Source organism: Coturnix japonica, chromosome 8, assembly GCF_001577835.2.
Source record: "Coturnix japonica isolate 7356 chromosome 8, Coturnix japonica 2.1, whole genome shotgun sequence".
NCBI classification, from domain to species: Eukaryota; Metazoa; Chordata; class Aves; order Galliformes; family Phasianidae; genus Coturnix; species Coturnix japonica.
The window spans coordinates 4,101,224-4,114,807 of NC_029523.1; the positions used below are offsets into that span (position 1 = coordinate 4,101,224).

Consider the following 13,584-nt stretch of genomic DNA (forward strand, 5'->3'; position numbering starts at 1 on the left):
GAAGGACAGCTCTGATAATTAGGTTGATGTTGACAGCTCTAACTTAATGACAGTCAGAATTTAGGTATTTAAAACTTGAACTGGAAGTTGAAGGAGATGACTCAATCACTTCTTCCATGGAAAGTACCCTTCCACAGTGCTTGAGACAGATGACAAGCAGGAATTCATTTTGTGCTCTTTATCAAGATGATCATCTCGAATCTGATCTAGATTGATTTTCAGAGGAGGAGTTTCCTGGCAGGCATTTCTTTAGAGGAAAAAATCGCGAGGAGCTGATTTTGCATGAGGCTTCACTTCTGCTAGTTTTCCCAGTAACTTCTCTGTAGGACATGTACTCTGGTAGAATTCCTTATGATCAAGAAGGTTGTGGGGGGTAATTCCTTTGATCTGAATTCTGCCAGTGCATATGTGAGTAGTTTTAGAAATCAAGGACTGCAGGAAGGTTCTCGTGAGAAGAGGAAGGGGTTCAGCATTACCAGTACTTTCACATTATTTCAATGAGGAGCATGCTCTCATGTTTTGCATGTTACATGAAGTTTTTCCTTGGGAAAACATACCTTTGATTCCTTTGAAGTAAAAAAAATAGTAAAAAAGAAAAGGCAAATTGTTCTGTTTCTCATAATTTGTAATGCAGACAGAATTTGTAATGTAGTTTGCATACAACCTGTCAGTTTGAGCAAGCTACCTGGTACAGCGCTGTCAGTGGTAACGTTGAAGCTGGGAAGATTTCTTTAAATGAGAAATTAACTCCATTACTAATGACTCATTCAAACCGTGGTTTACTTTCTTTGCCCATCAAGGTAGAACACAATAAAAAAGAGCCCCACTGAATTACTTTATCTGGTTTATGCTTCTTTAGTGAAGGTTTACCGGAGCACGGATGATTCTGTAATCTTGTTTTCTGTCTCTTTTCAGTTATGTTTCCGTTCTAAGAATTAATTGCATTTTGCCTCATTTTCCTTTTGCTCTCTCTCTCTTGCAGCTCTTGTTTCAATGGAGGTACCTGTGTGGATGGGATCAATTCCTTTACCTGCCAGTGTCCAGTGGGCTTTACGGGGCCCTTCTGCCTCATGGAAATTAATGAGTGCGATTCACATCCTTGCTTGAACAAAGGCTCTTGTGTGGACAGCCTAGGCACATACCGATGCATATGTCCTTTGGGTTACACGGGGAAGAACTGCCAGGTGGGTGGTAATTTCTTGTCTGTTCTGCACAGCCAGCTGTTGTTTGAACTGTACAACAGCAGGAGTTCCTGGTTAGATGTGAAGTACCAAACATGGCAAGTGCTATTTCTCCTTCTATTTCGATAAGCCTGTTAGCCCAAGGTAAACTTAGTCCAGTGTCTCTCTAATACAGAGCAGATGCCTCTGTTCAAAACTCTGGAGATCTGGAAGTGTCTGCTTGTCAGAGGGAGGAAAATGCTTATTTATTTCTGAGGATGGGTGTCGATGCAACTTTCTAGATAAGATTTCTTAAACGAGGAACAGCTGTTAGCTTTGAAAATGCTGCTTTTTGTCCAAACATAAAACTGTCCCAGTTTAAGACAAAGCACTGTGTTTATATGAAGGGGAAAAAAGACTGCTACTTGAATGGAAGAATATCAGTGTCATTAGCAGCACATGAATTTCGCTGCTCTCTTTTGTACAGAGGGATGTAGTTCTTCCAGGTTGATTGTATATATATTTTACCCCAGTAAAAATAGCCAGAAAGGTTCGGAGCAGTAACTGCAGTGATTGTCCCATTCACAGCTTCCATAAGAAGCTCTGGCCTTACTTGCATACTTAGGGTCAGGTGATTTTGTTTTTCACAGTGAGCATAGAAGCCACAACCTCCTGCTGTAAATGACTGACTAGTACCTGTTAAGGACTCGTGTGAATTTGACTGCTTGCCAGGTATGCAAAGCAAACCTGCAAGAGATGAGTTACAGATTAAATGGGAAAATGGTGTCTTGACAGCCTTCCAGTTTCTTTTTCAGAATTAATACATCTCATTTCAGCCACAATACTCAGTTCTAAGTATAGAAATACTTGGATGTAAGCTGGACCACTTGGCGTAGTGGAAGCACAGTGCTTGTTTCATTTTTTCAAGTTAGAATTATTTCTTTTCCTACGCTTATCAAAATAGCAAGAACGATTTGAGTCTGCATCTTGCTTTGGAAGAGCAAACACTGCGTTGGCTTTCTTTGCAAGAAGTCTGAGTGCTGCCACTTGAAAACAGAGCAGCAGTGTGTGTATGAAATTACTGGAAAGCATGAGAATTCTGTGAGGATTTTGAAACTTTCTTTGGTGCTGATGTGTCTTTGTGACACAGGAGCTGTTAGAGGAAGCATTTTAGTGGTGATGGGGGAGGTGCGTTTCCAGAAGTGCATTGCTAGACATTAAATTGTCAAGTCTGCCTCTAATGGAGGAAGTGAATGCAAAGTAATGAAGTGATGTAAAAAAAAGCAGCCCCTCTGCAAGCCTAATTATGCATTCTGGGCACACCACGTAAACCTCACTGGCAGAATTAGCATTGAGAGGGATTGTAAAGTACTGTGAAGTTCAGCAGTTCCTCTTCTGTTAAGATTGCTTTGTTTTTACTTGAGGAAAGGATTAATGTTCCTGTCCCCAAATTAAACCTGGGTTCCCAGAAGGCCTGTTTGCTTTTCGCTCAGAGAAGCCTGATCATCTCGTGTTACTCATTTTGCACAAGAAATCTGAACTTTCTAAACTTAAAACTGTTACTGAAAGCTGTGTTGGAGAGAGTGGTGGATCACAGCGATGCTGTCGTTCTTGTCTTAGAGGAAAATTGGCTTGACCTAATTAGCAAAGCTAAATACGGAGAACAGAATCAGACAATGATTCATAAGTTATGGAATTTGCATGTAAAATAGTCAGCTACTCATTAGAAATACAGAAGCAAGAAGCTTGGTGTTTTTCACACTGAAGTGCATGTGGTAAAACTTTAATTCCAAGTTTCTTGTTGGTTGCCTGTGAAAGCACAGATTTTTCTCCTTTAGTTTTTGTGGGGAAGGCGGTTTGCATCTGAAAAGCAGAACTTTCTGCAACCAAAATGGCATTTTGCAGCCAAAATTCAATACTACTCACTTTATAAACCTCATCCTTCCCTCAAGTCAGCTTGAAATCAATCAAATGGCTGCGTTACTTTGAAGGCTGAGTGCTCGAAAAGGAAATGATGGTTAGTGGCTGGTTTATATTAGGGCAGACAGTTATTTTGAGTCCTTTCCACTTCCATACGATGATTTACTAAAAAAGTCGGTCTCTATTTGGATACCGTTTGTTTTTATTAAAGGAATCAGGGAAAACAATACGTTTTTGCCCTTTTGGCCCATTGTCAGCTTATAAAACAGTTCTGGGGTTTCAGTTGAATCTCAGAAGATGGAAGAATTCAGGGAGGTTGCACTAGAGCAGCTGAGATCAAAAGCAGGTATGTTATTTAATGACATAAAGGAAAAACAAAGGTTGACATGTGGAACACATCTATTATTCTCAAAAAAAAACCAGTGAAGATGGAGGGAGTTTGTGAGAAGAAAGGACAGATGTTATTGTTGATGGCTGGGAGCTTTCTTGCTAGTGGGGAAACAGAAGCTTACTTGGAGATAAAAACTGAGTTTTTACAGCCAGATAACCCTGGGTGGCAGCTGTGAGGATCACCTCTGTGATGAAACGGTGCTGCCACCTGGGGTTTGCTTCCCTGCACATCTACGCCCTTCTAGACATACAAGCTCTTGGGATTCTCAGTGAAGAACCAGATTAAACTTCACAAGTACAGTCCCTTTCTTTCCAATGCTACTTGGAACCAGAGCCTTTTTTTTTTTTTAACCTTGCTTCTTGAACTTATACTCTGGATCAGTGTTTCCTATTGATGTTGCCATATATCATGTTGTGGCTATTTTTCCCTCTCTAGACACCTATGGATCTGTGCAGTAAGTCTCCCTGTAAGAATAAAGGCACGTGTTTCCAAAGTGGAGCCCAGACTCGATGTGACTGTCCTTCTGGCTGGACTGGAGCTTACTGTGACGTACCCAATGTCTCCTGTCAAGTGGCAGCTTCGCAAAGGGGTAAATAAGCACCCTCCCTGCTTTAATCAAAAACATTTCCCATCATTGATCCACGCTTTCTTTCCTCATGCACTTTTGGACACAACACACATTGAAAAGTCCAGAAAGCTTCACCTCTCAGAGGGGGATCTCAGTGCTAGAAAATATGCTAGAAAATTCTGCAAGGTTTTCAAGATTCAAGGTTTTCTGGGCTCTCCCTGACATAAGAAGCCAGTTTCTGTCAGAAATGTATTAGGAAAGAAGAACTGGGGGAAAAAAACAAGTCTGTTTCAGTAATACATGTCCTGCCTTTAAGTGAATTTCTTCCCAGAAGGTGACTTGGAGGCCAGACTCATGCACAGTGTCGTGCAATCTTCAGCTGAGGGAGATCCAAATAAGTAGATTCATTGTCAAAGGGTGTCAAGCTGCAATACCTTATGCAGACATTCTAGGTACATTGAGCCTTTGTGCTGTAACATTAACACTTCAGAGATGTGTGTTTGCCTGCCAATGGTAAAATAACACAGCTACACAAATAATTTGTGCCAGTGTTGGTGCTGATGATTGATCCGAATGGGACAGAGCAGTGACTTCATTCAGAAGCCAGCTGTGGTTCTGACTCACTGTAGTTTTAAGAGTCACTTTTCAGCTTTTCACTTTCACGTTTTCAGTGCTCTGCTTCCAGCCATATTCATTCGTGGCTGATGTACCAATGCTGATGGAAAATGTGTTTCACGTGTTTGCTTTCTTTATTTAACTTTGTTTCAGGAATCACGGTGGATCAGTTGTGCCAGCACAACGGTCTTTGCCTCAATGTGGGAAACACTCATCGCTGTCAGTGCCGCGTGGGTTACACTGGCAGCTACTGTGAGGAGCAGCTGAATGAGTGTGAGTCCAGCCCGTGCCAGAATGGTGCTACCTGCAGGGATCATCTGGGCGGATACCAGTGCGAGGTAATGCTCAGCTCTTTAATAGGAAATGGCCTAAATACTTAAGGCATTGTAATTCTATAAGTATGCCATTGTAATCCTACTTTTGCCTGGGATGTGGTTTGTAGTAAAACATATGCAGAATGCATCAAAGGAATGTTGTATTCTCCAGAATGGGTGAGCAAAATATCTGTTGCCTTTCAGAGTAGGGTTTGCCTTCCTGTGGCTTCCAACTCCTACAGCTGATACAGAGAGCAACGGAGACCATAATCTCATGGTCTATCAAACTTAAGCTTTGGAGAATGGTAGAGCACCTTGGAAGCACAGGCCCAGAAGGAAAACATGAATATTATATAAACCTTAAGTCGAAACTTCCAAACCAGTCTCCTTGAAATCACTTGCACTTGTATGGCAGCAAAGGAAGTCATAATCTGTCCCTTCAAGGGTTTTCTTTGTCTGTCAGCCTTTCTCAGGTGCCTGCTAATGGAACTGTTATGAAAAGATTATTCATACTTCTTTTTATCCTATAGTGTGTACCTGGATACCAGGGTGTCAACTGTGAATACGAAGTAGATGAGTGCCAGTTTCAGCCCTGCCAGAACGGAGGAACATGCATAGACCTGGTCAACCATTTCAAGTGCTCCTGTCCACCAGGCACTCGAGGTATGAAACTCAGCAATTAACTGAATGTTACAAGAATAAGTTTTCCTTTCTGAACCGTTTCCTAACGCAGTCTAAAGGCAATCCACTATTTTCTTTGAAGAATGTTCCCAAAGTGCACTGAATCCCTTGAGAATGCATATTTTCCCTTTAAAAATAAATATGTAAATTTGTTAGGCTATGGGATCTCTGTCTTTCTGAGCTGTTTTTATTTATTTCCTTTCTTTTAAAGGAATGGGTCATGACAGTGTTCTCTGGGAATAGATGACCCTTCTATGGGGGTCAATGGGGATGGACTAGATTTCTATTAAGATGTCTCCCAACTTTATCTGTTTTGTTCCAGAAAACCCAGGGTTTCTTCTTAGCTAAGAAACTGTGAAATACACAAAAAGTTTGCTTAGCTCTTGCATTGTTTCCATCACCCTTGCTTAAATTTTGGCCCTGTGTCATGCTGTATCCTGGAACCATTTGTGAAAAAGCAGTTGGATGCCTTTAGGTTAGTTTAAACTATTCCAGCAACTTGGAGATCTGTATTAACAGACTAAACTCTTTGCTTAGTTTATCCTCTGTATTCCCTTGTATCCATTACACTGTGTTACTAAGGCAGAGCTAGCACCTAGTTCTTTTGACAGGGAGCCCAATACAGAGAGGGAGAAGCTGGCATCCCTGACAGCATTGGTAGTTTACTGTATGTCCTCAAAAGTCAAACTGCAGGAATAGCATGCTGGCCAGGGGTCTGTGTTTGATCACTGTTGCTTTTCAGTTGGTTTGTTATGGCTTGTTCGAAAGGTGTTGCTGAATTTCAGGGTTACAGACAAGTTAAATTAAGGTTGGAAGCTTCCAGCCTTGGTAGGGACAGCACAGGGCTCTCTATGTTCAGTTACAGGGCTAAACGGAGTGTTTATTTCATTTTTGTTTGGGTTTTGTGTTTTTAATTATGTTCCTAAATTAAGTCAAGCATGAAAGCTGCTAAATACCAGTATGACATAGCATTGAGAGCAGACTGGATCTAAACCACATGCTTCTTAAGTCAGCTCTGAGGCTCACTGTCTGCAGCAGGCATGGGTTGCATTAAACTGGGATCTTTACCTGTCTGTATCTAGGACTGTGTTTCATGTAGTCCCAAACCCTGAACGTCACAGGAAATGAGGCCACGACACCACATTCTCAGATTGCCACTTCTGTTGTTTTGACAGGTCGTCTGTGTGAGGAGAACGTGGATGACTGTATTTCAGAGTCAGGAGGACCCCGCTGCTTTAATGGAGGACAGTGCATTGACCAGATTGGGGGCTACAGCTGCCTTTGTCTCCCAGGCTTTGCAGGCGAGCGCTGTGAGGGGGATATCAATGAATGCCTCTCTAATCCTTGTAACCCTCGTGGAAGTCTGGATTGCGTTCAGCTGATAAATGATTACACATGTATCTGTCGTAGTGCTTTTACTGGTGAGTATTCATAAACATGCTTCCAATTTCAGAGTGATATCTTGAAAAATGGTGTTCTTTCCCTTTCTGGCAGTCAAGTTATTTAGTCACTTCCCTCTACAATATCTGATTGTTCCTCTGTGCTGTCTCAGTTCTTGAACACTTCTTTTTTTAGGGGAAAAAAACTAAGACGTTGGACTTCCAGGGTTGTCTCAGACAAAAGAATCTCCTGAGACTCTTGACTGCCAATTTTGTTTTTCCAGATACTTTTCTCTCCTTCATATCTTCACATTTCTGTTGTTGAAGTTGTAACTCTCTGTGTGTCAGCTCCGCTTTTGCAAAGCAGCATGTGGATTTCCTCCATAAATCAGTGTTATAGTATCCATTATTAGCTTTTGGCCTCCTTTTGTAACCCTCCCTCTCCTTCTTCCTTATGTTGGAGATGGAGGTCAGGATGGGTTACTCTGTGCGTGGGCAATCTGTGCATTCCTCACTTATTTATGTGATCCTTCCACAATCCAAATTTGAATCAGAGCTTTGCAAAAAGAAATCATGCTACACAATCTTGTGTCTAGCTCTGTCTAGTCCTCTTCTTTGTCAGCATTACTGCTGTTCTGCTTTCTGCCTCCTGCTGGGCCTAAGTTTAAGCTAATAGTCTCCAGATGCGTCTGAACTTTCAGCTTTCCAGTCTGCATGTCAGTTTAGTTCTCGTGGATGCAGTTTTCCTCCATTAAAACCTTTCACTTTCCCTGCTTACCAGTGACCCCCTCTGCATGCTTTACCAATAGTTTTTACTTTTTTTTTCTTAAAAGTTAAAGATTTTGAGATTTTTCCCCTAACTCCGTGATTATATGATGCAAAGAAATAACAAGACTGACAAAGGAAGTTCCTGAAAGGACACTGCTGCAGGACATTAGCTTAGCAGGCAGACTTAAATACAACCCTTTTACAAGTTGTCCCTCACATTGCTTCTGGCTCTCATGGAAGGGTTGTTGGAACTTGCAGCATGGGGAGTGCAGACCTGCAGCTCCTTAGGGGGAACAGGCAGAGCTGTTGTGTCTCAGACATGAAATCTGTCTGGAAATGTTAGGCACGGGGGGGGAGCATGTCTCTTCCTCTAGCTGTTTGTCTTCTGCACATTCCACACTGACCCTTCTGCCTTGGAGGAGATGGAGGTGGCTTTACTGTGGTTTCTGACTAATAGGATGCCAGGCCTCTGTGGGCCATCCTGCCCTGTCTGCTCCTGTCTGTGAACAGTCAGTTTTGGCTTCACATGTGTAAAGACTTCTATAATATTTTCCTGGGAGGTCCAAGTCATGTTTAGGTCATCCTCATCTTTTTCAATGCTGGCGCCAGAGTTTCCCTCTGGATGCTGCTGCAAACTCCAGTCCATGCAACCTCACCATCCAGCTGATGAGCATAGGGAGGCTCTGCTTGCTCACCCTGTGCGCTGATGCTGTATCTGATCCTAAGGCATAATTTTCTCCCAGGAAATCAGATGCAGTATGTAAGATGTATGTATGATGACCTAACAGGTGTTCAGGATTCCTTGCTGTGGTCAGTTTGGCACCTATGTGACTTCCAGCATTGCTTGGTACTGAAGACATTCTATGCATTAATTTGTCCTTGCAAGACAGTGGGAGTTGTTTGCCCAGAGATTGGATTCATTAAGCATCTCCCTAAAAGTAAAGAGATCTCAGGGGAATCTTCAACATCTTCAGCCTTGGTTGATTTGAGGGTGTCTTTACCTTTTCTAAGGGGAAAGCTTTGTTGGAGTTTTCGACTTGTTGGCTCTTAATGCATATTTTGCTTGGTGATGATTTTATGATGCACACATGCATATCTCTGATCATTTCTCTCCATGTGTCTGTATCACAGGTCGTCACTGTGAGAGTGTCATAGATGTGTGTCCCAGGAAGCCCTGTCAAAATGGAGGCACTTGTGCTGTTGCCAGCAATATGCCTGATGGGTTCATCTGCCAGTGTCCTCCGGTAAGTGCTGTGTCCTGAGACAGAATCACCTGCCTCAGCTGTGGAGTCTGCTGGCTTATAGTCACATTAGTCACATTAACTTCACTAGGCTAGTGTTGGTTGAGGTTCTTCTCTGTAGTACGAGAAATAGTGTCCTCAGGCAAACTGTACACATATTCAGTTTATCTACTGGAAACCAAAGGTACCATAAGAAAGTGGCAGTTGAGAATGAAATTGCATGGGACACCTTGCCTCCACCCCTGAGAGTGCTGAAGGATAAGTATTGAGCCTGACCGTTTTCCCTTTTTTTCCCCCCCTAGGGTTATTCTGGGGCAAAATGTGAGTTCAGCAGCCACAGTACTTGTGGGCAAGTGAAATGCAAGAAGGGCGAGCAGTGCATCCAGACGTCTTCTGGTCCGCGATGCTACTGCCCAAGGCTGGCTGTGGGAGAGGAATGCCAGACCAACACAGGCTGTGCCAGCGCCCCCTGCCAGAATGGTGGAAGCTGCCACCCTCGTTTTCAGCCTCCTTACTATTATTGTCAGTGCCCCGATCACACCCAAGGCAGCCAGTGTGAACAGCTCGTACATCCCAGCCAGGAGCCTCTGGGATGTTTGGATTCCCAGTGTGCGGAAAAAGCGAGAGATGGCTATTGTGATGAAGACTGTAACACTCACGCCTGCCAGTGGGACGGAGGCGACTGTTCCCTGACAATGGAGGATCCCTGGGCCAACTGCTCCTCTTCATTGCGCTGCTGGATGCTTTTCAATGGGCAGTGTGACGAGTTCTGTAACACACCCGAGTGCTTGTTTGACAACTTTGAATGTCAGCAAAACAGCAGAATGTGCAAGTAAGGCTTGATCCTGAGGCTGGTTTCTTTGTGCCGCTAATATATCTTCTGCTAGTGCTTTCAACAGTGGGTGCACTTCACACCTGCTGCCTCAGCTTCCTGCTGCTTGATGAATGTGTTGTGCTTTCTGTGCAAATGTGAATAGCAGGTACTTCACCTCGTACAAGTTTTTAGTAGCTTTGCCTCCTGTCCTGATCCCTGCTCATACCTGCACCATCTGTATTTTGGTCCTAGCTGTTTGCTGCCTCTGAATGTGTGTTCCTGCTTGTTTGTCACGCTGCTTCTTTCTCTTCGGTTAATTACAGTAAATACTACAGTAGGTGATGTTCCCTTGAGGATGATGTAGCTTTTTTGTGATAGGCAGAATAAGCTGTTTTCTCTCACTGGTATCAGAACAGAACCATCTCTTTCTGGGATGTTCTGCTTTATACTTCTTCCCTGCCACCCATATGCTGGGGTTACATCTTTGTATCCTGAGCACAACTGGCATTTTACCTCAACCACTGATGACTACAAGCAGATGTAAAGTGTAAGCTCTAGGCTGTTGGTGTATTATACAGGATGTGAATGTCCAGTATGCTGCCTCTAACCCTCTTGCTGTTCTAGGTATGACAAGTACTGCGCTGACCACTATGCAGACGGCCGCTGTGACCAGGGTTGTAATAGTGAGGAGTGTGGCTGGGACGGTCTTGACTGTGCTGGGGATAAAGCTGAGAAGCTGGCAGAGGGGACCCTGATCATTGTGGTCTTGATGCGCCCTGATGAGCTGCTGCGTGACGTTCGCAGCTTCTTACGTACTTTGGGAACTCTCCTCCACACCAATCTGAGAATTAAGCTGGACTCCCAGGGAAATCCCATGGTATTCCCGTACTATGGAGAGAAATCGGCAGCACGGAGTCGACGATCCCTTGTGGTTGTTCGCAAGCACAGAGAACTAGAGCAAGAAGTCATTGGGTGAGTGGAAGCCTTCCTGTTCTTTTGGCCTTGTTATGCTGGTAGCTCTTGTTTGTAGGTGTGTTGGGGCATTCTAGACCATCTGGGGCAGCAACTGCCATATTCAGTGCTTAGAGTGGAAAGGTTAACTTAAAAGACCACAGTGTAACTCAGCACTTTGACAGAAGTCTCTCTTGCTAACTTCTGTGTTCTCTTCCTGTGTTTCTGCAGCACCAGGGTGTTCCTAGAGATTGACAACCGTCAGTGTGCAGAGGATTCAGAGCAATGCTTTCACAACACAGAAGCTGCTGCGGCTCTCTTAGCTGCTCAGGCAATCAAGGGCATGTTGCCTTACCCTTTTGTGTCTGTCCAAAGTAAGTAATTGCAGGTGAAAAATGCCTTGTGCAAGAAACCTGAGCTTGCAAAATGCATGCTCAGATTATTGATCATCGTCGTAACATATCTCACTGTTAAGGGTGGTTTCTGGGTGCTAAGCTTTTCACTGTCAGTTACAGAAGGCTGTGTGTGCAATATGCTTGTTCTTCTCTAAAGGAGGCATCTTCTCCTAGTGTAAAGCAGTGCATGTAAAATTAGATTCAAGATCGTTGCCTCAACTTTTAAAATCTCACTGTACTTCACTTGGAACTTTCAGGCGAACCCTTGTTACCACCAAAGACCCAGTTGCTCTACCTACTTGCTGTGGCAGCTTTGATCATCCTCTTGATTCTTCTCTTGGGTGTGATGATGGCCAAGCGTAAGCGCAAGCATGGTTCGCTGTGGCTCCCAGAGGGTTTTATTCTGCGCAGGGATCCCAGTAATCATAAGCGCAGGGAGCCAGTTGGAGAAGATGCAGTTGGACTCAAGTAAGTTTGCATTTAGGCTTCCTGACCATATGTTAATCAGTGTGTTAGAAGGTTTTAAGAACATAGTGTGAAAATCTTTCAGTAAAGGCACTTAGCATAGGGAAAACGACCTTTAAGCTAAGACTTCTTGGGCTCTTTCTCTGAATTGAATCCATCTTTTTTGGGCTGAAGAAGTTTAAATGACTGTAATCTGATCTGGTTAAACTTGGATTCCTAATGTGGTGTAGTTTAGTAGTTAGGTATGTTAGTTGCATTATTTCCTCCTGTATTGGGTGTTTCATTTTTACATTGATAGGTGACAACAAACTTCTAACACATGTAGCTCACTGCATTAAATGCACGACTCAGAAATAATGGAAAGTTTCAAAAGGAGAATCACATTTATTACGCTTTGACTTTCCTCTGAGTTGACCAAGCTTACAGTTGTAAATGCATAGCTCACTGTGTAGCTCACACAGTTCTGGGAGCAAGATGTATGTTCAATCTGATTTATGCTCTCTGTGTTGCCTGGGAAGTCAGCATCTCCAGTCAAGCCTGACTGTGTGACACTTGAGATTGCTTGCTAGTCGTGGGAGGGTCAGGGCTCAGTCCTCCAGTGTCATGGTTGACAATTTGCAGTTGGAAATTACAGAGCCTCAATGCTGCATTTGTTTAGGTGAACACCTCTAATTCATATGGTGCCTGTTGTCTTACAACAGCTGGCCAATGCTTGTTTCAACTGAGACTGTAGTTATTCCACTCTAATGTTTTGGCCCCTCCGTTTGCAAGCTACCATGTTTGCAGCCATCCCATTTATCATCTCTCAGTCTGGTATGGGTAGCAGTAGTAAGGCCTGTCCAACCCACAAAATGGTGTGTTCTTGTTTCTTAGAAATCTATCGGTCCAGATACCAGAGGGTAACATGGCAGATTCTGGACCAACTGAACATTGGGCAGGTGATGGTGGACCTCAGCCAAAGAGAGTAAAGGTAAGTTGCTCCAATACTCAGACATTGCCTGCTTATCCCTCAGAAAGAAGGGATTTCTTCTTCCCTGAAGAAAACAGCTACATTAATTTCCAGGTTGACTCAGGGCTGTGTAACGTACAGCTAATCATATCTGAGGGGCAAACCCTGAGGTGAACACAGCCACCACAGGCCTGTAGAGAAACCAGGTAACTTCTATACCAGTGTCTCCTCACTCAAGCCCTGTTGCACCAAAGGAAAGAGTAGGTTAATGATAATGTAATGTCTTGCAATTCTGACCGTGAAAGGTAGAAATACCAAGCTGATGGACACATTTATTAACTTAAAAAAAAAAAAGAGAGGGAATCATAGAACAGCTTGGGATGGAAGAAACCTATAAAGATTGCCTGGTTCACCCCTCTGCCATGAGCAGACACCTTCACTAGACCAAGAGGACTTTAGACATTAGCAACTTGATAAGCACTTTGAAACAGCTGCATGTTTCCTGCTCTCAGACTGAGGACCAGGCCTTGCTCCCAGAAGCTGATGAGCAGATAGATCAGCGCCAGTGGACACAGCAGCACTTGGAAGCAGCAGATGTCTGTGGGAGCACATCACTGGCCCTTACACCACCTCAAGCAGATCAAGAAGTAGATGTTCTGGATGTCAACGTCAGAGGACCAGGTCAGTACCGTAAAGTGTCTCAGGCGTTCTGCAGGTCATCCACCAGATCTCTCTTGTTTCCAGTGGCTGAGACTGCTAACATTTAAAAACAGTGTGGGGCATATAGGGACATCAGTAGAACTTCTGTGGTACTTGAGAAAAGCTCACATATGTTCCAGAGAAGAAAGCTGGGGAGGTTGGATTGTAGTCTGCAGCATGTGGAATATTGTGTGAACAGGAGAAAAGAGAGTTCATGTAAGCAGCAGTAGGAGCTAAATGAAGTTGTCTATGACCCCCTTTACTACAGTGCTTG

General features: G+C 43.6%; 1 protein-coding gene across 1 annotated transcript in view; it reads left to right on the forward strand.

The window, feature by feature from the left end:
• Positions 1-13,584, forward strand: part of NOTCH2 (notch receptor 2) — a 76,701-nt gene that overhangs the window by 55,332 nt on the left and 7,785 nt on the right. Inside the window, exons 18-29 of the mRNA XM_015869367.2 lie at positions 983-1,184; positions 3,907-4,060; positions 4,808-4,992; positions 5,499-5,631; positions 6,825-7,070; positions 8,928-9,040; positions 9,340-9,869; positions 10,476-10,823; positions 11,034-11,176; positions 11,455-11,665; positions 12,536-12,632; positions 13,124-13,292. Coding sequence (XP_015724853.1) covers positions 983-1,184; positions 3,907-4,060; positions 4,808-4,992; positions 5,499-5,631; positions 6,825-7,070; positions 8,928-9,040; positions 9,340-9,869; positions 10,476-10,823; positions 11,034-11,176; positions 11,455-11,665; positions 12,536-12,632; positions 13,124-13,292 — 2,531 coding nt within the window. The remainder of the gene's footprint in view (positions 1-982; positions 1,185-3,906; positions 4,061-4,807; positions 4,993-5,498; positions 5,632-6,824; positions 7,071-8,927; positions 9,041-9,339; positions 9,870-10,475; positions 10,824-11,033; positions 11,177-11,454; positions 11,666-12,535; positions 12,633-13,123; positions 13,293-13,584) is intronic.